Source organism: Tachyglossus aculeatus, chromosome X1, assembly GCF_015852505.1.
Source record: "Tachyglossus aculeatus isolate mTacAcu1 chromosome X1, mTacAcu1.pri, whole genome shotgun sequence".
Taxonomy (NCBI): Eukaryota; Metazoa; Chordata; class Mammalia; order Monotremata; family Tachyglossidae; genus Tachyglossus; species Tachyglossus aculeatus.
The window spans coordinates 21,518,453-21,543,955 of record NC_052101.1 but is presented as its reverse complement, the minus strand read 5'-3'; the positions used below and the strand labels follow the sequence as shown (position 1 = coordinate 21,543,955).

The window sequence follows — 25,503 nt, the reverse complement described above, 5'->3', positions numbered from 1 at the left end:
CAATAGCCTTCCCTTACTTTTTAGCATAAGTGCGCTGTACATCTTCTGAATGAAACCCGAGTGATTATCCCTGTCCGTCATCTTGACTTTCATTACCCCCCACCCTAAACAGTGACACATCAAACAAACAAAGCCGTCTTCCCACAGTCCCTTTCCGCCAATGACCTCCAAGCATCTTGACAAATGCCTATTAATTCAGACAACTCCCCACTGAAACAAGTAGGCGGCTAAAACAACCTATTTTTTAATCAAGGGGAGTGGACAGTAGCCGATCGACTAAACCGAGAGACTCTCTCAAGTGTATAACACAAGTCAGGAGCAGAGCCAGGGAAGAAAACTCAGAACTTCCCACTCGGCACCTGGAACCCCAAAGCCAAACCCCCTCTCTAGCCTTTAATGATAAATAAGAAGCGTGACTCCATTTTACATTAAAAACAGAAGCCCCCGGGCCGGACTTTGACCGAGATTGTGTTTAATGGCTCAGATCAGACTGAATTCACCTTATCATCCTTGTGGATAGGAGGAGAGGAACATAGGGAATTGAGATCATGGAGTTGCAGCGTGGACTAGAAGAAAGACCAAGGGCCTGGGAAACAGAAGACCTGGGTTCTAATTCTGGCTCTGCCAATTGCTAGCCGTGTGGCCTTGGGCAAGTCACATAATACATATCTATTCTATTTATTTTATTTTGTTAGTATGTTTGGTTTTGTTCTCTGTCTCCCCCTTTTAGACTGTGAGCCCACTGTTGGGTAGGGACTGTCTCTATATGTTGCCAATTTGTACTTCCCAAGCGCTTAGTACAGTGCTCTGCACATAGTAAGCGCTCAATAAATACGATTGATGATGATAATATCTCTGTGCCTCGGTTTCCTCAACTGCAAAATGAACATTCAATAACCGATCTCCTTCTTACTTAGACTGTGAGCCCCAAATGCAACAGGGGCCGTGTTCAACGTGATAACCTTGTATCTACAGTGCTCGACACACAGTAAGCACTTAACACATACTATCAAAAATACTATTTAAAAAAATAATAGCGATAATCATTTCCCACGATGGAAAGCCTTTTTCTCCCTCACACCCCTTCCATCCAGCTCTGAGTGCCTGATAATAAATTAGTCACCTCATCAGAGTTTAAAGTTAAAAAGCACAGAGTATCCCCTGAGGGGAAGGAGGTTAAGTTGCTTCTCCTCAGCTGTGCTCTCTGGTGACCCATATGTAGACAGTGGAGGAAATTCATTCATTCAATCATATTTTTTGGGCGCTTACTGCGTGCAGAGCACTGTGCTAACCTCTTGGGAAGTACAAGTTGGCGACAAATAGAGACGGTCCCTACCCAACAACGGGCTCCCGGTCTAGAAGGGGGAGACGGACAACAAAACATGTGGACAGGTGTCAAGGCGTCAGAACAAATAGAAATAAAGCTAGATGCACATCATTAATAGAAATAAAGCTAGATGCACATTGAGAAGCAGCGTGGCTCAATGGGAAAGAGCCCGGGCTTTGGAGTCAGAGGTCACGGGTTCAAATCCTGGCTCCACCAAGTGTCAGCTGTGTGACTTTGGGCAAGTCACTTCACTTCTCTGGGCCTCGGTTACCTCATCTGTAAAATGGGGATGAAGACTGTGAGCCCCCTGTGGGACAACCTGATCATCTTGTAACCTCCCCAGCGCTTAGAACAGTGCTTTGCACGTAGTAAGCGCTTAATAAATGCCATTATTATTATTATTATTAACAAAATAAATAGAATAGTAAATATGTACCAGTAAAATAGAATAATAAATCTGTACAAACATATATACAGGTGCTGTGGGGAGGGGAAGGAGGAAGGGCGAGGGGGATGGGGAGGAGGAGAGGAAAAAGGGGGCTCAGTCTGGGAAGGCCTCTTGGAGGAGGTGAAATCCAGGCGCCTTGCTGTTCACGTGCTTGGGGCGACCACCCGAGGAAGAAGAAACTTTTGAGGGAGCAAGGTGGTCACGCCACCCGCGACACCAGAGTAAAACTCGAGGAGTTCTCCGAAACAGGAGCCGCCCTCACCCGTCCAACCGGGAGCCAAGTTGGAGGCTGCGTGTCATCATACACAAAGCTCCCCTAAGCTGGGTAGCCCAACATGCCAGATCCTGCAACCTTCGAGCCGCACCCCGTATTAAACATGGCTGTCACACTAAGGAAGAGAGCTACACGGGCCTCTTTAGGCTACCTACAGACTTCAGCCTCAAGACTGTGAGCCCTATGTGGGACAGGGACTGTGTCCGACCTGATTAACTTGTATCCACCCCAGCGCTTAGAACAGTGCCTGCCACATGGCAAGTGCAGAACTAATACCACAATTATCATTGTTATTACCACAAAAAACTGAAGTGGGACAGAATTCCTGTTAACCGGGTCAGTGGAAGGTGGAGAGCCCAAGTTTGCTTCTGAAACCAAAACGGTTTTTCAAGCTCAAAAGTATATACCCTTTATCATTTTAAAAATGAAATTCTTGAATTTGCTCTTGGGATAATTCCCAACAAGGAATACTGTACAAGGGATTCGATTCAAAAACAAAGTAAGCAGCACAAAGTATATACAAGCTGAGGTTTGGGTGGGGGAGGTGGGAAATTGTTCCGAGGAGAGGAACCACCTTGTGGGCTGCAAGAAGTTTGTTCAGAATTAGTCAAATGACAGTGGATTGGGGCTAGCCCTTCGGGAATTATAAAAGATCAAGAGAAAAGATTGCTTGGGATGACTGTAGTACTGACACTTCTGTTTTGCTTTCTCCAAAGAACCCAAGAGCTTAACAGACATAGTCTCATTAATCCTCCAAACTGTCCTAGGAAGGAGGGAGAGGGCAGGTATTATTATCTCCAATTTGAAGATGAGGAAATGGAGGCAGAGTTAGGTTGAGTCAGACCGCACTGGGTCAGGCAGTGATTTGGTGGTTGGGGCGGGGTGGGGGCAGAGACAGTGACAATGGCAGAGGAAAAAGTCATACATTTACGAGTTAATTTTAATGTCAGAGACACAATAACCAGCTATATCGAGGTATGGAGGAGGAATGATCCCTTTCGGGAAAGAGATAGTGGAGTGCCGAATGATTTCTTAAGATCCAGGAGGCGGCATCTATTTGAGAAATTTAGATTTGGTGGTTGGGGCGGGGTGGGGGCAGAGACGGTGACAGTGGCAGAGGAAAAAGTCATACATTTCCGAATTAATTTTAATGTCAGAGGCACAATAACCAGCTATATCAAGGTATGAAGGAGGAACGATCCTTTTCGGGAAAGAGATAATGGAGTGCCGAATGATTTCTTAAGATCCAGGAGGCGGCATCTATTTGGGAAATTTCGAAGGTTTTCTTAAAAAATAGCTAGAAAACATAACGAAGAGAACAATGCTGCTCTTTCCCCTTAATCCACCACCCTTTTCTTCAACCTTTCCTGACTCACAAATACAAATCACCTTCTTGGCCAACACGATTCTATTTCTTAACCGGGGAATGAAACACTTAAGAAAATGTCAGCAGTCGGATCACAAGACTCTCCTTCCCCTCCCCCGTTTGCCCCCGACTCTTCTTTGAGCTAAAGGGCAGGAGGACCTGCAGGCTTTACCTTTGCCTCTTCATTGATATCCCAAGTGAAGGAAATGGCATTGTAGGCAATCTCCTCAATGTTACTGATGGTATTGAAGCTCTCCTTATAGTCGGCTACCAGGGAAAAGAAATGAGAATTCCAGGTCAGCTGATGAGACGCCACCCTAGTCAGTCTAAAGAAGATACAGTTGGGCTAAGCCCTGAAGGGTTTGAAAGCGTCAGATGCATATCTATATGCTGAGTTGAGCGGACTCACGGGAGGGAAAAAAAGTCTAAGAAGAGAGAACTGTGGAGTGAAACATGAAAATCTTTAAAAAAAAAAAAGTTAGGTCGAGTGACAGCTACTTGGGCTACGCACTCTGTGACTTTGGGCAAGTCACTTAACTTCTCTGGGCCTCAGATACCTCATCTGTAAAACTGGGATTAAGACAGTGAGCCCGCCGTGGGACAACCTGATCACCTTGTAACCTCCCCAGTGCTTAGAACAGTGCTTTGCACATAGTAAGCGCTTAATAAATACCATTATTCTTATTATATGGGAAGTGTAACATACAAGAGAAGGATACGATAAACATGGCCACGCATGTGTGTCTGCTCTAAATGCCAGGTGACTAATCCCTGTTTTTATTCAGAGCCACCGAGGGCTGGGATTGCAGCTAGGGAAGACAGGAATTTGGTCACATCCCTGTCTCGTCAGCAGGCAGATGCCGATCGACGGCATTTTTGCCGGCTTTTACCCTAATCCACACTGAAGCAGAGGTTTGCTTTGGAGACTCCTCCCCGTCTCCATCCCCACCGCCTTGCCTCCTTCCCCTCCCCACAGCCCCTGTATATATGCTTGTACGTATTTACTACTCTATTTGTTTATTTTATTTGTACATATTTATTCTATTTATTTTATTTTGTTAATATGTTTTGTTCTGTTGTCTGCCTCCCCCTTCTAGACTGTGAGCCCGCTGTTGGGTAGGGACCGTCTCGATATGTTGCCAACTTGTACTTCCCAAGCGCTTAGTACAGTGCTCTGCACACAGTAAGCGCTCAATAAATGCGATTGAATGAATGAATGAACTCCCTATGCCTTTTTTTCCTGAATTCAGTCTGTGTTATACTCTCCAAGCACTTAGTACAGTGCTCTGCACACAGTAAGCACTCAATAAATGTGATTGAATGAATAAATGAACTCCCTATGCCTTTTTTTCCTGAATTCAGTCTGTGTTGTACTTTCCAAGCACTTAGTACAGTGCTCTGCACACAGTAAGCGCTCAATGCGATTGAATGAATGAGCGAACTTCCTATGCCTTTGTTTCCTGAATTCAGTCTGTGTTGTACTTTCCAAGCGCTTAGTACAGTGCTCTGCACACAGTAAGCACTCAATAAATGTGATTGAATGAATGAACGAACTCCCTATGCCTTTGTTTCCTGAATTCAGTGTGTTGTACTTTCCAAGCACTTAGTACAGTGCTCTGCACACAGTAAGCGCTCAATGCGATTGAATGAATGAGCGAACTTCCTGACTTTGTTTCCTGAATTCAGTCTGTGTTGTACTTTCCAAGCGCTTAGTACAGTGCTCTGCACACAGTAAGCACTCAATAAATGCGATGGAATGAATGAATGAACTCCCTATGCCTTTTTTTCCTGAATTCAGTCTGTGTTGTACTTTCCAAGCACTTAGTACAGTGCTCTGCACACAGTAAGCGCTCAATGCGATTGAATGAATGAACGAACTCCCTATGCCTTTGTTTCCTGAATTCAGACTGTGTTGTACTTCCCAAGCGCTTAGTACAGTGCTCTGCACATAGTAAGCTCTCAATAAATGCGATTGAATGAATGAACGAACTCCCTATGCCTTTGTTTCCTGAATTCAGTCTGTGTTGTACTTTCCAAGCACTTAGTACAGTGCTCTGCACACAGTAAGTGCTCAATGCGATTGAATGAATGAGCGAACTTCCTATGCCTTTGTTTCCTGAATTCAGTCTGTGTTGTACTTTCCAAGCGCTTAGTACAGTGCTCTGCACACAGTAAGCGCTCAATAAATGCGACTGAATGAATGAACCAACTCCCTATGCCTTTTTTTCCTGAATTCAGTCTGCGTTGTACTTTCCAAGCACTTCATACAGTGCTCTGCACACAGTAAGCGCTCAATAAATGCGACAATGAATGAACGAACTTCCTATGCCTTTGTTTCCTGAATTCAGTCTGCGTTGTACTTTCCAAGCGCTTAGTACAGTGCTCTGCACAGAGCAAGTGCTCAATAAATGCGATTGAATGAATGAACGAACTCCCTATGCCTTTGTTTCCTGAATTCAGTCTGTGTTGTACTTTCCAAGCGCTTAGTACAGTGCTCTGCACACAGTAAGCGCTCAATAAATGCGATTGAATGAATGAATGAATGAATGAGACTCGGTAATAACCCCAAGCGGTCCTTGTCCTGGATGTGAAAACTGTCCCAACAACTGAGGAAGGAAAACAACCCTACGCAGGTTTACAGGCATCCTACGGACCCTGGCGGAGAAAGTCAGGGCAGGGGGAGGGCTGGCTTCGGGAGGCTAAAGATGATGTCTGTAGCGGATGAAGAGTTGGCACGCGAATGTTTTTCAACTTCAGCAGGAAGCTGAGGCCTGCCAACGAAAATCGGATTGAGAAAGTTGGTTGCTGGCAACGGGAGAAGGCTCAACAGACTCCTTACCTATGTCAATGCATCTTTGTTTAGCAGTGTGCTGCCGGGAATGCCAATACTTCCAGTGCCTTAGCTGGTCCTCCCTGGTTTTGTCCTCGGCAAACACGACCATGATCACGCTCTTAATAGGAGAAGACAAAGAGTTAAAGGAACGCAAACACGGTGGGGCAAATCTGTCTCGGAAGCCTTATTGCGCCTTAAGTTTCCGAGTCAAGCCTGAAGACTGTAATTTCAGAGCCATCTCCCGGGTGGAAACGCAAATTCTTTCCTCCGTTGCCTTTCCCGCGACTCTCTATCTATCAGTCAGGGATGAGCTGGATTCGGAGCACGCACTGACCCGGACTTTGCTGATGGGGTGATGGATCCCTTCGTTGTGGCTCACTTCTTTCAAGGTGATGGGATAAAACTGACCCTTGTTCAGATACGTCATAGTGCTGTCGCCCGGCTTTTGCCGAAGGGATTTGGAGGCTTCTAGGGTGTACTCGAAGTTGTTCCTATTGGACAAAAACAGCATTGATCACAAAAGGCACTCTCCTGGACGGCTATCAAAGTTTAATCTGGAGAGGTTCCAGGGGATCAACTTGAACACTAAACTTCTTGGAAAAATAGGACAGGCTCTGTCATCTTAAGAGCTTCGTGACAATCTTTCCGTGAGAAAAAAAAAAATGTTTTAACCCAAAGTGCTTTCCAAACCAAAAGCAACTAACTACCTGAAAGGGAAAAGGCCACTCGGATACGGAGTTCTAACCTAACCATTGAACAATCTGCTTCCCAAGCGCTTAGTACAGTGCTCTGCACACAGTAAGCGCTCAATAAATACGATTGATTGATTGATTGAAGAGTAACACGCACAATTGTATGAAGTTCTAAGTGAAAAATACTTTATGGGGGGAACCTGCAAAATACTTCTAATACTCCCAATACCCCTTCAGTCCAAGAGAAAGCTACCTTTCCTTTAAAATTCTGGAATCTTTGGTCTCTGCCAGAATTCCAAAAAAACATTTCTCTAGGAGAGTAACAATTTACAAAGCCAGCTGATTTTATTTAATTTTATTCCAGGAGGGCTGTTTAAGAAGAAATACCATCTGGTTAAGAATTGACACAAGTCCAACTACTTCAAAACGTTCTCTTCTACAGATTTCCCCTTTACCAACTCCACACCACCACCATACTCACCATGAAAAGAAACCACAGGGAAAAGAGCAGGCAAAATGCAATGACGCTAGAGTTTGGAGGAACTTGAAAAACCAGCTCCAAAGGGAGGATGTTAAGAGTAACAGATTTTCTCTTAGCGTCACCACCACCAGTACTGGTGCCAACTATGCAGGAACCCCAGACAGCGAGTATCCGATCAAGTCTTAAGCGCTTAGTACAGTGCTTTGCACACGGTAAGCGCTCAGTTAATATGACTGAATGAATGAAGTCAGTTTCCATCTTTCCAGACACCGTATCGATACAACATTGTGTATGTAATACCCAAGCAAGCCATCCTTATTCCATCGGAATAAGTTAGCAAAAAGAAGACGATGTAGAAGTTGAGGCGGTGGGGGAGGAAAGGAGTAGGTGGGAAATGTATTATATATATATGATTTATTACCCAGCAACACTGTCAAATACATAGTCCTCTGAATTCATGCCGGGCATCCGCAGGCTGAGGTCCGAGGGGAAGAAGACCTGAAACGTCAGGAGTGTGATGAGTGACAGAACTGTCTTCGACAAGCCCTGAAGCTGGCACGTCAGCTTCTTATCTTATGGTTCCAGGCTTCCAGGCAGAAGTCCTCTTTGTTCCCTTAGGCCCCTGCCACTCCTGAACCTCTGCACAAAAGGGGGTGTGTGGGGTGTGTGTGTGTGTTTCTCTCTCTTTCTCTCTCTCACAGCCCCCCCTCACAGTTCCTGCATCTCCCACAGGAGTCCTTCCTCAGGGTTAACGTGGCCATGAAACAACTGCGAATCCCGGGGCCTCAGCCTGAATCTGCCTCACCTGGATATGAGGAAGTGGCTTCCAAGACTCCTCACGTAAACCAGTTCCATAACCTAGTCCCATGGAAAAGAAAACCGTGCCGGAAACGGTCCTAGAATGCGAGTGAAAAGTTGTTTCCTGTTTTTCTACCTCTTTCATACATGCTTCAATCTATCTAGGGGGAGAGGGGGTAAATTAATTATGCCTGCAACAAAAATTCATCTACCTTAAGTATCTTCCAATAAGAGACAGACAGACTGTTTTGCCAAGTTTGAGTCACTGCATCATATCTATTCTATTTCTTTTATTTTGTTAGTATGTTTGGTTTTGTTCTCTGTCTCCCCCTTTTAGACTGTGAGCCCACTGCTGGGTAGGGACTGTCTCTATATGTTGCCAACTTGTACTTCCCAAGCACTTAGTACAGTGCTCTGCACACAGTAAGCGCTCAATAAATACGATTGATTGATTGATTGATTGATAAATTAATATAGTGACTTTGATGGATTTGGGGTTGTTTTTCATGATCCACTATTGGGTCCAAAAGCACCCCTCTTCCATCTCTCCCTAAGGGCTGCTCAACTACAGACCTCTTCGGTCTTCTCCTTATTCTATCATATTTTAGCACGTACTATGTGCACAACACTGTACTAAGCACTCTATCCCCCGACTCACACTGGCCGGTTGGGCACTTACTTTTCGGAAACACTAATAACCCATTCAAACTGTGATATGGACTTCACACCCTGGTTTGAATTTAGCCTCCAGGATCTGCTTACCTCTTCAAGAGTCATGAAAATTTACAATTTGGGATGGGTGGCAACGGAACAGCCCACCAAATCTAAGTCTCAGGAACCTAGCAGTACAAAGCCCACTAAACAGTTAAGGGCTTCAAGTTAAGAGCAGTTTCAGGTTTTGGAAGTTTGTTGGTTTTAGCCAAGGCAGCGAGCTGAACAAAACAGTTTCTGAATATTCCTGTTGTCAATGACAGATTATACGAGGGAATTGTTTTTTTCTTCCTCCTCCTCAGCGAACCATTTACCCGAAATCACGCTCTCTACCCTGCCACTGGTAATATTAGCCATGCGCTTTTGATAATGATTTCTGGTTTTATAAGCTTAGCTGAATTATACCCAAGGGCATTCTCTCTTTTTTTTTTTATTTTAAATCTTCTATTTCTAATCCACCTTGGATTGAGGTTTCAAAATTACATAACAAGGAAAAGGGAAAACCCGATACTCAGACACAGCCCAATTAGGAAGACGGGCGGTCATTTCCCGTACCTCCTGCACGCCTTCCTTGAAGGTCTCGGAGAAGGTAGAGTCCGGAGTGCGCCTCTGAGCATTTGGGGGCTGAGCAGCCGAAGCGAACTGGTCCGGGTTGAGACTGCGGTCAAACACGACGACGCGATCGGCCGGCTCAGGATGATACACGGCCGGCGGGATCCCGACAGCAAAGCCGTGGGGCTGGGTCTCCGTCTTGATGGAGTGCGTGGGCATCGTCGCTATCGAGACAGTGACTGTTGTATCGGGGGCGGTTAGATGGCCTCTCTTGTCGATGCCCAGTTGGTTCCCGTGGGGAAGGACGATGTTAAACGGCACATTTTTCAGGACCTGCACTCGGTTTTCGCCAGCCGAAATGAGGGCCTGTTCGCTCACATTCGGGATGCTGTTTCTTTAAGAAAATAAAAAAAAATACAAACAATTTGGAAGCTCATTGCTGGGAGTTTGGCTTCTTTGCCAAGTTTCCGGGAAATACTTTAACCATAAGCATCTCAGTTGACTTAATACAGTGCTCTGCACACGGTTAAGTGCTCAATAAATACCACTGATTGATCGGGTGATTCCAAATTTACTTGGAACAACATTTTTAAGGAATCCTGAAGGCTTTTCATCAGAAACCCAGAGAGGCAACCTTCAAAAAATGAAGATTCCCGAAACTGTTATACTGTATTGAACAGAAATGATCAATCTATTGCCAAATAAATAAATAAAAATCCTCCTGCGTTGTGATTTATACAAGTACTAGGTGAATATGTGTCTAATTCTGCTAAATACTTCAAGTAGCCCCCCCCCTTTCTATTATTCTGTTATTCAAATGATGAACTGTCTCAATTAAAAAAACAACAACATTCTATTAACATAGCAAGGGTGTTGTTTGGCTATCAAAGAAGCTAGTTATAGTTCCAAACTCGTCAGGAATTCAGCTCAACAATCAGCTGTCCAACTTGGAACCCCTTCAGTAGCAGGGGGCAGGTGGAAAGAGAAACCTGGCTTAGTCGCTCTGGACCGTAAACCCGTTGTGGGCAGGGAACATGTCTAACAACTCTGTTGAATTGTATTCTCCCAAGTGCTTTAATACAGTCCTCCGCACACAGTAAGTGCTCAATAAATACTACAAATTGACCGATTAGAAGAGCCAGGGAGAGAGAGTTGGCTGCAGAGATCTTTGGGGAACAGAGAAGGAAGGGGGGAGGAGAGAGGGAGAGAGACAGAGACAGAGACAGAGAAATATTTCACCAGGGGAATCCAGAGAGACATCAGCCAAGCCAGTTTCCTCTCTCGCTGGCCCTTCTTAATCATCATCATCATCATCATCATCAATCGTATTTATTGAGCGCTTACTGTGTGCAGAGCACTGTACTAAGCGCTTGGGAAGTACAAGTGGGCAACATATAGAGACGGTCCCTACCCAACAACGGGCTCACAGTCTAGAAGGGGGAGACAGACACCAAAACAAAATGTGGACAGGTGTCATCAGAATAAATAGAAATAAAGCTAGCTGCACATCAACAAAATAAATAGAATAGTAAATATGTACAAGTAAACTAAATAGAACAATAAATCTGTACAAGGATTCTCTTCTACCTCTTCTACTACCTCTTTAAAAGACACGTCTCCTTTGCTACTGTGTGACTTTAGGCAAGTCACTTAACTTCTCTGGGGCCTCAGTTACCTCATCTGTAAAATGGGGATTAAGACGGTGAGCCCCGCGTGGGACGACCTGATCACCTTGTATCCCCCCAGCACTTAGGACAGTGCTTCGCACATAGTAAGCGCTTAACAAATGCCATCATGATTATTATTATTATTACAGTTGCCAGGGATTCCCCTCTACCTCAACTGCTGAAACCATCATTTGATGGGGCCTCTGGACTAGTAACGATCAAGTCCACGGCTGCAAATAGAGCCTATTTGGGCGGATGGTATAGACCCGATCCCTACCTCTTCCCTGGCTTTCATATTGGCATTCCCATTGCCTCGCTTTCACTCTTGCCTAAGAGTGAGTTTTGAATTCTAGTGACAGGCTCATAATGGCTTTCAATTGAACAGATTCCACAATTGGTCGGCACGATATAAACAGGGACTTCTCTTTGGTTTCCTGGCGTCGACACTCAGTACACCACGAATGCGTGATGACCGCCCCCAATCCTCAAATGAAGATTGAAAGGATCAAAAGCACCTATAAAAGGTTTCAGGTCTCTATGTTGAAAAAGCAGGTACCTCCGCTTAATCATCTTCCTCTCCTGAGATATCTCTTTGAGAAAACTACAATGACATTATCCTATTTGACATACGCAATTGAGGTAAAGGTTGGAAGTTGCTTTCTCCAGGATGAGAAAATAGGTGTCAGTGTTCAGGAAAATGACAAAAAAATAGCTCTAGGACGTCAGCTTTCTTTAAAAATTCCAAATAGTGGTGCATTTACGTACAACATACCTTTTACTGTGATCTGGATCAGGGTGCTCCACATCTGGTTTTGCTGTTGATGACCTTCTTTCTCTAGGGACCTTGAGAATTATGATATGTGAGGATAATTAAATGACTCTTATTCTGACAAAATCGGTTCACTCCTCGACCTTCCCTCTTAGTCTTTCATTAAGTATCACCTACCCTGAGGAACAAAATTTATTAGACAGAGTACCTATCCTCCAATTGCCTTTTTTCCTCTTAAAATAACTTTCCTCAGTGTAAACAGTGGGAATGATGTTAATTTACAGGACCGCTGTAGCACTTTACCAAACAGAGCTCTTAACTGCCTTATAAAATGCTCTTTCTTTGCACTGTACTCTTTCTCCAAGAAGAGGAAATTAAAAATGGAAACCCAGCATTAAAATCCATCCATATTCCTCACAGGCAGACCTTCAATGACTGATTTCCTTGGGCATCTCTATGACATCTGGTCTTTAATTGGCTGATATTCCTCTTTTGATCCAGCTTCTTTTTGCAAACCAGGAAAGACAAGTGAAATAAAGTTGAATCACAGATGTAGGGTCCTTCTAAACTAATTACAGAACTTTCAAAACTCCTTCCATTTGGGTCAAGACATTTGTAGCCCGCTTGCTAAAAAAGAAAGTCCCGTATTTTACGATCCGGAATTTCTAGGTTCCTTCCTTCCCAGGAAAATACAGAGTTGTTTTATTTGGAAATCACAAGATGTTTATATTTATTTTCCCCCCAAATCATACTCTAGAATAACTCTAATAGAGTTTTGGAGATGTTACATAGCACTGATTGACATCTCTCCTTAAAAACATGGAAAATAAGTTTATTCATAAAACAAAAACCGACTCTCCATTTTCTACTGTAGATTCCTGCCAGTTTAAGCACTCCTTTAGACTCACCCTTCCCTGAAAACTCATGGATTCAAATGCTATTATAACTGCTTTCAGGTTAATTATTGGATCTTTTAAAAAAAGTAATGACATTTAACTTCCGAAGCCACAGTAATTTTTTTATTTCAATGTTAAAGCCCTTCAATTAACATCTTAATCTTGATGTTTTTCATATTGTCCAGATCAACTGGGGGAAAAAAGCCCTATCAATCAGAGAGGGATCATACTTTGACTTTAACCTCAAAAAAAATCTGGGCTAAGTTTTCTATGAAACTCTTTTAGGATCACAAATTGCAGTGAGATAGCTTCACATCAAAAGGGACAACCTAACTATAACCCCTACACCTAAGCCACAGGGAAACAGACGCATGCCTGGTGTCAGGAACAAAACAAAGCTCCCTGTCAGCTGACATAACACTGTTAAAGGTTAGGTCCGCCCAAATAAAACCCAGTTTCCTAATGCCCCAAGCAGGTACACAACCCACAATAAAAATGACACACTCCAACTCCAAAAGAACCAGAATCCCACTATCCTGCTTGTCAGCGACGGGACCAAAGAGGCCCCCAAGACGAATGACAACATTTAAACATTAAACATCTGCAACCCCCAAATTTTGGAGTTTAACTGGTTATTGATCAAACATATCAATGCATTGCAGATCTATGCTTCTTTTAATGATCCTTCCATCATCCTAACCTTTTTGATAGGGAAGTTAAGCGTGAGAGTTAGGGTCAGAAGACAAAGGTAAGGAGGGCTGAAACCAAACCCAGACCAAAGAAGTTCTGCCCCACTGCTTCTTAGTAACTCTGGCAAGCTATTGACCGTTTCCAAGTCTATATGAAGCAAATCCCACATCTTTATAGGAGAGTGGTATAATCCACCCTAAGGCACTAGAATCGAGTGGAAAAGGGGCGAAAAACCCTCAGAGAACTTAACCTACATTTCCCCTAAACGCAGACTACAGTTACATCACTCATGGGAAAGGATGGAGATCACGTCCTCCTCCCCGGGAATAAGAGTAGGTTAAAATTACATATGGTGAGCCCTAAACTTTACCCCTGCTAAACAATGAATTCAGTGATGTGCCGGGGAGGGGGAAGGGGAGGTGTCTCCCTGAAACCCTTCACAGAAGCCTGAACGTTTTTCGAGCACCTACATACTTCACATAGATTTTTTTAAAAACAATCCTTTGATTCTCTGACGGCAGATTTTCAGCTTTGAACCATGTTAACTCAAAGTGCTCATTAGACTATTTATAGCCACTACAGAGACAACCTGCATTACACTCTCCAGCAAATTACTGTTTTATACGCTGTTGAATCAAGTGCATCCCAGGCTGTTGTTAAGTGTTAACGAGTCGGGAGAGCTACCTTGTAATAGTCGTAGAGCAGGCCCAGAGCAGCTGCACTGTCCTCATCCCCGTTGATGCTCATCATCGCTTTGGTGGCTGCAGTGAGAGGGTTTTCCAGGAAGGACTTCCACGCTTCATCCTCACTGGTGTAGGGGCGTCGCTGAGGATAGAGAGCTTCATTTTGGAGAACCAACACAGGCCTTTTGCTTTAAAAAGCAAAAAAAAAAAAAAGATACCACACATCTTTGTTGAAAGCATTAATTAAAATCCACTAAAAGGAGACATTCACCCAACCCCCATTCCCCCAACACTTACGTCCACAATCCTATACCCTGCTATTTCCTCTCTCTGCACCTCAAACTGCATTCTCCCGAGTGTTTAGTACACTGCTCTGCAATCAATCAATCAATCGTATTTATTGAGCGCTTACTGTGTACAGAGCACTGTACTAAGCTCTTGGGAAGTCCAAGTTGGCAACATATACAGTCCCTACCCAACAGTGGGCTCACAGTCTAAAAGGGGGAGACAGACAACAAAACCAAACATATTAACAAAATAAAATAAATAGACTAGATATGCACAAGTAAAATAAATAGAGTAATCAATCAATCAATCGTATTTATTGAACACTTACTGTGTGCAGAGCACTGTACTAAGCGCTTGGGAAGTCCAAGTTGGCAACATATAGAGACAGTCCCTACCCAACAGTGGGCTCACAGTCTAAAAGGGGGAGACGGACAACAAAACCAAACATACTAACAAAATAAAATAAATAGAATAGGTATGTACAAGTAAAATAGAGTAATAAATATGTACAAACATATATACATATATACAGGTGCTGTGGGGAAGGGAAGGCGGTAAGATGGGGGGGATGGAGAGGAAGGAAGGGGCTCAGTCTGGGAAGGCACATACTAAGTGCTCATTAAAACCATCCAAGGATTATTTTTATGTCTGTCTCTCCCTCTGGACCATAAGCTCCTTGTGGGCAGGAACTGCGTCTACTAACTCTATTGTGTTGTTCTTTCCCAAGCGCTTATGGGGTGCTCTGCACATGGTAAATGCTCAGTCAATTCCGTTGACTGAGATCTCAGCCTGCTTTGTGGGTCATAAGCCACAGAAAGTTAAGGCCTGATGAGAAGCAAAGGGGCAGGCCACTTAAAATGCAGTCCTTTTTGAAGCCACCCAAGCTGTCTGCAATGGGTTAATAGCAGAGATAAGGTGCCACTGGGACCTAATATTAATAGTCTGGCAAAACTACTCTTCTAAAAGAAAGACCTGCCTGAATTGCAGTAATAATAGAACATGCATCCAATACTCTCCTAGGTCTTAAAATATGATAATATAGCAGGGATCTTGCTTACCAGCTCTGTTGTGCTGTACTCTCCCAAGCCCTTAGTAGAGTGCTTTGCACACAATAAGGGATCAGTAATAATAATAATAATAATAATAATAATAATAATGATGATGATGATCGTATTTATTAAGCACTTACTATGTGCCAAGCACTGTTCTAAGCCCTGGGGTAGACACAGGGTAATCGGGTTGTCCCACGTGGGGCCACAGTCTTAATCCCCACTTTACAGATGAGGTCACTGAGGCACAGGGAAGTGAAGCGACTTGCCCAAAGTCAACAGCTGACAAGTGGTGGAGCTAGGTTTAAAACCCACAACCTCTGACTCCCAAACCTGCGCTCTTTCCACTAAGCCACACTGCTTCTCTATAATACCCCTTGACTGAAGGAAGAATAATTTCCTATTTTTAATAATAATGATGGTATTTGTTAAGCGCTTACTATGTGCCAAGCACTGTTCTAAGCACTGGATGGCTTTTATAAGTGCCACGACCATCCCCCACAAGGAGTGAGGGAAATGTAGGGTAAAGCATTTGATTTCTGGGAGGTGGAGGGGTGGTATATGAGAAACTTCTAATAAATTGCTGATTACCTGCAGATTGTGCATGGAATGTGGCCAAAGGGGACTATAAATCAACAAAAGCAGTGTAATTTTCTGGCAAGAGAATCTAACTGCTTATCTTGGAGATAAACACTCAGTGTCCCACAATGATGTATTCTGATCCACCAAGTACTGAATGATTTTTGAAAAGTGAAAAGGGAGAATTGATTTTTTAGGGGCGGGGGGAGGGAAAAAATGAGGAAAAAAAGAATGGTTCTCTGTAGATCTGCAACACTAGTTTTAATAGATGGTGGGAATTTGCCAGAAAACCAACTGAAGTCATGAAGAGCTTCAGTGTAGATTTTAATTTCTCTTAACAGATTAAAGCAAACACCACTGATTCCAAAAATCTGAAATGTAAACAGCCTTAACTACTGTACAGTTGGCATTATTTAATAATGGAAACAAAGTGAGAAGATATGAGAAGTGGAACAACAAGCCGGGAGCCTATTTAAAAAAAGACAAAACACAGCACTTAAAACTGAAAATGCTCAGAAGTATGTTGAATAACCACTAATCTGGGAACCAGCAAATTTAAGAATTGCAGGTGTTTATAAAACTCCTTTCTCATTGCAACACTCAAATGAAATGTGTAAATGGCCTGAAGGTAACCTACCTACTCCAAAGAGAGAGTGTAGAAAGAATTATCTTTTAAAGCTATCAAAGTGGAGGGCTTGGCAGTCATCCAACCCTTTAAAAACAGAGCTACAGAATCATTTAAGAAACGAACATCTTTGAAGACGGGGTGAAAAAAAGTGTACTTCAGATTTAGGATTTAACCAAACTTATAAAAGCATGTTTTTTTTCTCACCAGACACTGCGAAAAGAACTGCTTTGGTGTTCTTGCTTAACGACGAAAAAAAAGGTTCCAAGCACATAGTTTGAGCAAAGTGGCAAGTTAAAAAAAAAAATCAAATGCAAGGCTGGGTATTTCCACAACGTTATTACAGAAGTGATAATAGCTACTGAACCAGGGGTTCTCTACGATGACTACCAGCCCACTAGACAGTTCAACCCTTTTATTAACAATGCACTATCTGCTTTGTGTGGGTCTTGTATTGCTAGTTTTTCAACTTCCCACTTCTCTCATCCCCTCCCCAAATTTCTTCCAACGGTAAAATGCCCACAAGATAGTTTGTGCAAGTAGTTTTAGATTCCTGTACCAGAGCAAAGGTCTTTGATGCCTTCAAATAGCAACCAACAACATTTACGATTGAATTTAAACTGTAATAATCTTGTTAAATCTAGGAGAGGCAATGAAAAACCTAAACGGGAAAATGCTCTCTCGAATTATTACCATTCTTCTTTGGAAGTCAAGTAGTTCATGTCATCCACTCCATAAGTATGTCTGAAGACACTTAAAGACCTCTCAAACACCTTCAAGACACCTTTTAAATGTAACAACTACCAACCCGCGAGAAACAACCACCCATTTTTAGAACACCTAATAGTGGATTCCAACTCTTTCATCCTCCCAAACCCAAAACATCCAACTAGAAAAATTAACTCTGGCTTCAAACTCTATCAAACACTAAGCCTCAAAAAACATCTCTCTTTCATAAACAGAGAATGTGGATTTTAAAAACTCCTTGACTCTAGGTTGGCTATTTTTTTTTTTAAATCACTCTTTGAATGGAAGTACAAAGGCATCTCCAGCAGGTTTTTAGACTAACGTCAGTTTATGCTCTTGATAATGCGAAACACTGGAAACAGGGTAATCTGAAATTACCATCGGTGATGTAAGTGGCGAAAGAAACTCCAGGGCAATTTTTCAATTTTTTTTTTAAGAAGTAAGGTGCAATTTAAACGTTTTCTGGGTGCACCTACGGTCAATAAGAGAGGCTCCCAGGACCTAACACCTGGAATTCTTTCTTCCTTGTCAGATGGGCCAAGTGACATTGCTTAGCGACATCGGATGACCTGGAGAAGTCCACCTTTAAAGCCGAAAGGTGCGTGTCAAAGAAATCCACGGGCCGTTACGGGACACAAAAAGGTTTTCCAATTTCCTATCCGTGATTTGTGCCTCGAACACCTTACGTTCCCAAGGCCCAACAAGTTCTCTTCCCAACAGCTCCACCACACTCAAGTCATTAAGGTTAAAAAAAAAAAAGATACACGAAACAAGGTGTGCCTTTGTGAAACGATGCTATCCTTCTCCCGCCCCTGCCTTTTCCTTGGATTCTCCAGACCTTGTCTTGAAATCCTCTAGTAGGAAAAAGGGATGGAAAAAAAATGGAAGTGTAGGAAGATCCTGCCTAGGAAAGCCACAGACCCACAAGCAGAACTGGGCCGGTGGGATCCCCTAGGTCAGGATGGGATGAGTTTCTGGTTGTTTTTTTTTTTTAAAAAGAAAAAATAAAGGTGCTCCTGACACTGACTGATTGTTCTCCACCTTGGGCATTTAAAGAGGGATGAAGAGGAGAGGGAGAGGAGGGAGGAGAGGAAAAGCAGGGAGGATCTCACCGCCTCCCGGGTGTCGAGTTTCCCCCAGGCCAAGAGTCTGGTTGCCAATTGTGACAATTAAAAACCCGACAAGGGAGGGAGTCCGAAAGGCGACAGGAGTCCTGCCCAGGCGCAAAGGGGCCTCCAGGCCGGCCAGTCACTCAGTCTTCATTCAGTCAGTCCTATTTATTGAGTGCTTACTGGGTGCTGAGCACTGTACTAAGCGCTTGGAAAGTACAACTGGGCAACAATTAGAGACAGACAAGGGCCCAACAATGGGTTCACAGGCTAGCGTTGGTGGGGGGGACGACAGACAACAAAACACTTAGACAGGTGTCAAAACCATCAAAATAGATAAATAGAATTAGAGATAATAATAATGATGGCATTTATTAAGCGCTTACTATGTGCCAAGCACTGTTCTGAGCGCTGGGGAGGTTACAAGATGATCAGGTTGTCCAACGGGGGGGGCTCACAGGCTTCATCCCCATTTTCCAGATGAGGGCACTGAGGCCCAGAGAAGTGACGTGACTCGCCCAAAGTCACACGGCTGACAATTGGCAGAGCCGGGATTTGAACCCATGACCTCTGACTCCCAAGCCCGGGCTCTTTTCCACTGTGCCACACTGCTTTGCTATATAGATATATACACATCATTAATCCCCTCCCCACAGCACCTGTATATATGTTTGTACATATTTATTACTCTATTTTACTTGGACATATTTATTCTATTGATTTTATTTTGTTAATATGTTTTGTTTTGTTGTCTGTCTCCCCCTTCTAGACTGTGAGCCTGCTGTTGGGTAGGGACCGTCTCTATATGTTGCCAACTTGGACTTCCCAAGCGCTTAGTACAGTGCTCTGCACACAGTAAGCGCTCAATAAAGACGATTGAATGAATAAATGAATAATCCCCTCCCCACAGCACCTGTATATATGTTTGTACCTATTTATTACTCTATTTATTTTACTTGTACATATCTACCCTATTTATTTTATTTGGTTTATATGTTTTGTTTTGTTGTCTGTCTCCCCCTTCTAGACCGTGGGCCCGCTGTTGGGTAGGGACCGTCTCTTTTTTGTTGCCAACTTGTACTTCCCAAGCGCTTAGTACAGTGCTCTGCACTCAGTAAGCGCTCAATAAATACGATTGAATGAATGAAAATAGAATATAATAAATCTTTACAAATCTACCCAAGTGCTGTGGGGAAGGGGGTAGGGCAGAGGGAGGGCGGGGGGCGATGGGGAGGGGAGGAGGGGCAGAGGAAAAGGGGGGGCTCAATCTGGGAAGGCCTCCTGGAGGAGGGGAGCTCTCAGTAGGGCTTTGAAGGAAGAGAGGGGTCTCTCAAAGTGGCTACAGCCCGGGCCTGGGAGTCGGAAGGTCCTGAGTTCTAATCCCGACTCCACCACGTGTCTGCTGCGTGACCGTGGGCAAGTCACTTCAGTTCTCTGGGCCTCAGTTCCCTCATCTGGAAAATGGGGATGAAGACTGTGAGCCCCACGTGGGACAACCTGATCACCTTGTATCTCCCCCAGCGCTTAGACCGGTGCTTGGCACATAGTAAGCGCTCAGCAGAGCACCATCGTTCTTATTCTCTGGGCCTCAGTCCCCTCATCTGTAAAACTCATTCATTCCATCGTATTTATGGAGCGCTTACTGTGTGTAGGACTAAGCTGCCAGAATAATAATAATAACAACAATAATAATAATAATTACGGTATTTGGTAAGCACTTACTAAGTAGCAGGCACTGGACTAAGCGCTTGGGAGAGGACAATCCAGCAATAAAGAGAGACAATCCCTGCCCACACCAGGTTTATGGGGATTGAGACTGCGGGACAGGGTCAGTGTTCGCGACCCGATTTGCTTGCATCCACCTCGGCGTTTAGTCCAGTGCCTGCTACATAGTAAGCGCTTACCAAATAATAATAACGATAATAATAATAATTATGGTATTTGGTAAGCACTTACTATGTAGCAGGCACTGGACTAAGCGCTTGGGAGAGGACAATCCAGCAATAAAGGGAGACAATCCCTGCCCACACCAGGTTTATGGGGACTGAGACTGTGATTTCCACCCGGGACAGGGTCAGTGTTCGCGACCCGATTTGCTTGCATCCACCTCGGCGTTTAGTCCAGTGCCTGCTACATAGTAAGCGCTTACCAAATACCACAATTATTATTATTATTATTGTTATTATTAGTAGTATTCTGGCAGCTCACCCGAGACAGGGACTGGGCCCAACCCGAACTGCTTGTATCCACCTCAGCGTTTAGTCCAGCACCTGCTACATAGTAACCACTTACCAAGTACCACAATTTATTATTATTATTATTATTGTTATTATTATTATTTTATTATTATTATTATGGCAGCCCACCCGGGACAGGGACTGTGCCCAACCCGATTTGCTTGCATCCACCTCAGCGTTTAGTCCAGTGCCTGCTACATAGTAAGTGCTTACCAAATATCACAATAAATGATTATTATTTATCTGGCAGCCCCACCCGGGGCCAGGGCCTGTATCTGACCCAATTTACCCGTATCCACCCCAGCGCTCAGTCCACTGCCTGTTACATAGTAAGCGCCAGTGCTTAATACAGTGCGTTGCACATAATAAGCGCTTACCAAATTCCATCATCATCATCATTATAATTATTATTACCAAACAGCAGGACTATTTGATGATTCCGGCAGAGAGAGGGGTGAGCGAAAGAGCCCGGCTTGGGAGTCGGAGGTCGTGGGTTCTAATCCCACCTCCGCCACATGTCAGCTGTGTGACTTTGGGCAAGTCACTTCACTTCTCTGGGCCTCAGTTCCCTCATCTGTAAAATGGGGCTGAGGACCGTGAGCCCCATGTTGGGCGACCTGATCACCTTGTATCTACCCCAGCGTTTAGAATAGTGCTTGGCACATAGTAAGAGCTTAACAAATACCATTATTATACTATTATTAAAATGGGGATTAAGATTGTGAGCCCCATCTGGGACAACCTGATTATCCCGTATCCCCCCCAGCACTTAGAACAGTGCTTGTAACGTCGTAAGCGCTTAACAAATACCATTATTATTATTATTAAAATGGGGATTAAGACTGTGAGCCCCATCTGGGGCAACCTGATTACCCTGTATCCCCCCCAGCGCTTAGAACAGTGTTTGTAACGTAGTAAGCGCTTAACAAATACCATTATTATTATTATTAAAATGGATGTGAAGACTGTGAGCCCCACGTAGGACAACCTGATGACCCTGTATCCCGCCCAGTGCTTAGAACAGTGCTTGGCACATAGTAAGCGCTTAACAAATACTATTATTATTATTAATAATAATAATAAAATGGGGAGGAAGCCTATGAGCCCCACGAGGGATAACCTGATGACCCTGTATCCCCCCCCAGCGCTTAGAACAGTGCTTGGCCCATAGCGCTTAGCAAATACTATTATTATTATTATTAAAATGGGGAGGAAGATTATGAGCCCCACGTAGGACAACCTGATAACCCTGTATCCCCCCAGCGCTTAGAACAGTGCTTGGCACCTAGTAAGCGCTTAACAAATACCATTATCATCATCATCAATCGTATTTATTGAGCGCTTACTATGTGCAGAGCACTGTACTAAGCGCTTGGGAAGTACAAACTGGCAACATATAGAGACAGTCCCTACCATTATCACTATTATTAAAATGGAGAGGAAGACTGTGAGCCGCAGGAGGGACAAGCTGATAACCCTGTAACCCCCCAGCGCTTGGCACATAGTAAGCGCTTAACAAATACTATTATTACTATTATTATTAAAATGGGGAGGAAGACTATGAGTCCCACGAGGGCCAACCTGATGACCCTGTATCCCCCGCCCCAGCGCTTAGAACAGTGCTTGGCACCTAGTAAGCGCTTCTAGACTGTGAGCCCACTGTTGGGCAGGGACCGTCTCTGTATGTTGCCAACTTGTACTTCCCAAGCGCTTAGTACAGTGCCCTGCACACAATAAGCGCCCAATAAATCCGATTGATTGATTAACAAATACTATTATTATTATAATTATTAAAGTGGGGAGGAAGACGATGAGCCCCACGAGGGCCAACCTGATGGCCCTGTATCCCTCCCCAGCGCTTAGAACAGTGCTTGGCACCTAGTAAGCGCTTCTAGACTGTGAGCCCACTGTTGGGTGGGGACTGTCTCTGTATGTTGCCAACTTGGACTTCCCAAGCGCTTAGTCCAGTGCTCAGCACACAGTAAGCGCTCAATAAATACGATTGATGATGACCGTCTCTATATGTTGCCAACTTGTACTTCCCAAGCGCTTAGTCCAGTGCTCTGCACACAGTAAGCGCTCAATAAATCCGATTGATTGATTGATTGATTAACAAATACTATTATCATTATAATTATTAAAGTGGGGAGGAAGGCTATGAGCCCCACGAGGGCCAACCTGATGGCCCTGTATCCTCCCCCCAGCGCTTAGAACAGTGCTTGGCACCTAGTAAGCGCTTAATCAATGGAATGATCCTTACTATCAATCCGATAAATCAATAAATTAAGTAAGTAAGTATAATTTGGGGTGCCGACACTCACTTGTCGTAGTCCTGTGTCATGTCGCAGGGGCCGCGGGAGCCGGACTTTGGGGTCGGGGGCAGGAGGAGGGAGGAGGAGGAGGAGGAGGGAGGTGGTGGGAGGAGGAGGAGGAGGAGGAGGAGGAGGAAGGCGGCGGGAGGGGGCGGTTGTGGTCGCCGGGCGGCGCGCACTGCGGAGCCCCGGCCCGGGCTCGCCCGCCGATTGGCCGGAGGCGCGGCCGCAGGGGGCGGGGCCTCCCCCTGGCGGGGCTCCTGATTGGTCGAGACTCGGGGGGGGCGGGGGTGGAGGCGGGGGACTCACCGGAAGGGGTCTCTGATTGGTCGAGACGCGGGGGGGGCGGGGGGTGGAGGCGGGGCCTCCCAGGACGGGGATTATGATTGGGCGAGACGCGGGGGGCGTGGCCTCCCCGGGCGGGGCTCCTGATTGGGCGAGACGCGGGGGTCCGGGGCCGGCGGGCACTACCGACCGTTCCCCTGCCTCCTCCACACACACAGAGCTAGCGCGCGCGCGCTCTCTCCCTCCCCCTCCCCCTCCCCCTCCCCCTCCCCCTCCCCCTCCCCCTCCCCCTCCCCCTCCCCCTCCCCCTCCCCCTCCCCCTCCCCCTCCCCCTCCCTCCCTCTCTCTCTCTCTCTCTCTCTCTCTCTCTCTCTCTCTCTCTCTCTCTCTCTCTCTCTCTCTCTCTCTCTCCCTCTCCCTCTCCCTCTCCCTCTCCCTCTCCCTCTCCCTCTCCCTCTCCCTCTCCCTCTCCCTCTCTCTCCTCATTCATTCATTCATGCACTCCTTCACTCATTCATTCATCCGCTCACTGATTCATTCACTCCTTCACTCAGTCACTCACTCACTCACATTCATTCATTCACTCACTCCTTCACTCAGTCAGTCAGTCATTCACATTCATTCACTCCACTCATTAATTCATTCAATCATTCACTCACTGCTTCACTCATTCATTCAGTCACTCACTCATTCACTCATTCATTCAGTCACTCCTTCACTCCGACTGTGAGCCCACTGTTGGGTAGGGATCACCTCTATATGTTGCCGACTTGTACTTCTCAAGCGCTTAGTACAGTGCTCTGCACATAGTAAGCACTCAAAAAATACAATTGAATGAATGAATTCAGTCACTCACTCATTCATTCACTCCTTCACTCATTCATTCAGTCACTCATTCATTCACTCACTCACTCCTTTACTCCTCCACTCATTCATTCATTCACTCACTCCTTCACTCATTCATGAGCCCACTGTTGGGTAGGGACCGTCTCTATATGTTGCCAATTTGGACTTCCCAAGCGCTTAGTACAGTGCTCTGCACACAGTAAGCGCTCAATAAATACGATTGATGATGATGATGATTCACTCACTCACTCCTCCACTAATTCATTCATTCACTCACTCACTCATTCATTCACTCACTCCTCCACTAATTCATTCATTCACTCACTCCATTCCTCCACTCATTCATTCACTCACTCATTCATTCACTCCCTTCTTTCTTCCTGCCTTCCTCTTCCTTCCTTCCTATTTATTGAGCACTGACGGAGTGCAGAGCACTGGGCTAAGCTCTTGGGCCAGGGCAATGCAACAATCAACAGACACATTCCCTGCCCTCAATGAGCTTAAAGTCTGGGGGGAGGCAGATATTAATAACAATAAGGGGGAGACACTCAGACATTCATTCATTCATTCCTATTTATTGAGCGCTGACCGAGTGCAGAGCCCTGTTCTAAGTGCTTCGGAGAGGACAATACAGCAATAAACAGACATATTCCCTGCCCTCAACAAGCTTACAGTCGGGGGGGGGGGGGGGGGCAGGCATTAATGTGGTTTACACATAGTAAGAGCTTAATACCATCATTATTATTAATAATAGCAATAAGGGGGAGACATTCATTCATTCATTCATTCCATCGTACTTATTGAGCGCTGACCAAGTGCAGATCACTGGGCTAAGCACTTGGGCGAGGACACTACAACAATAAACAGACCCATTTCCTGCCCTCAACGAATTTAAGTCTGGAGGGGGAGATAGATATTAATAACAATAAGGGGGAGACATTCATTCATTCATTCATTCATTTCTTCATTCATTCCTTCAAACATATTTATTAAGCGCTGACCGAGTGCAGAGTACTGTTCTAAGTGTCTGGGAGAGCACAATATAACAAGAAACAGACACATTCCCTGCCCTCAATGAGTTTACAGTCTATGGGGGGGGGGGGCGGGGAACGACAAAGACATTAATAACAGTAAGGGGAGACATTCATTCTTTCATTCAATCACATTTAATGAGTGCTTACTGTGTGCAGAGCACTGCACTAAGCGTTTGGGAGACGACAATACAACAATAGACACATT

General features: G+C 44.7%; 1 protein-coding gene across 2 annotated transcripts in view; it reads right to left on the bottom strand.

Annotated features, from left to right (window-relative positions):
- Positions 1–23,206, bottom strand: part of GRHL1 (grainyhead like transcription factor 1) — a 66,785-nt gene extending 43,579 nt beyond the window's left edge. For both annotated transcript variants that reach the window (XM_038740520.1, XM_038740521.1), the window contains exons 1-8: positions 23,143–23,206; positions 14,189–14,375; positions 11,922–11,992; positions 9,486–9,876; positions 7,843–7,919; positions 6,583–6,739; positions 6,255–6,366; positions 3,588–3,682 (exon numbers count right to left, since the gene is read on the bottom strand). In XM_038740520.1, coding sequence (XP_038596448.1) covers positions 3,588–3,682; positions 6,255–6,366; positions 6,583–6,739; positions 7,843–7,919; positions 9,486–9,876; positions 11,922–11,992; positions 14,189–14,375; positions 23,143–23,162 — 1,110 coding nt within the window. In that variant the 5' untranslated portion in view covers positions 23,163–23,206. The remainder of the gene's footprint in view (positions 1–3,587; positions 3,683–6,254; positions 6,367–6,582; positions 6,740–7,842; positions 7,920–9,485; positions 9,877–11,921; positions 11,993–14,188; positions 14,376–23,142) is intronic.
- Positions 23,207–25,503: the final 2,297 nt, after the last annotated feature.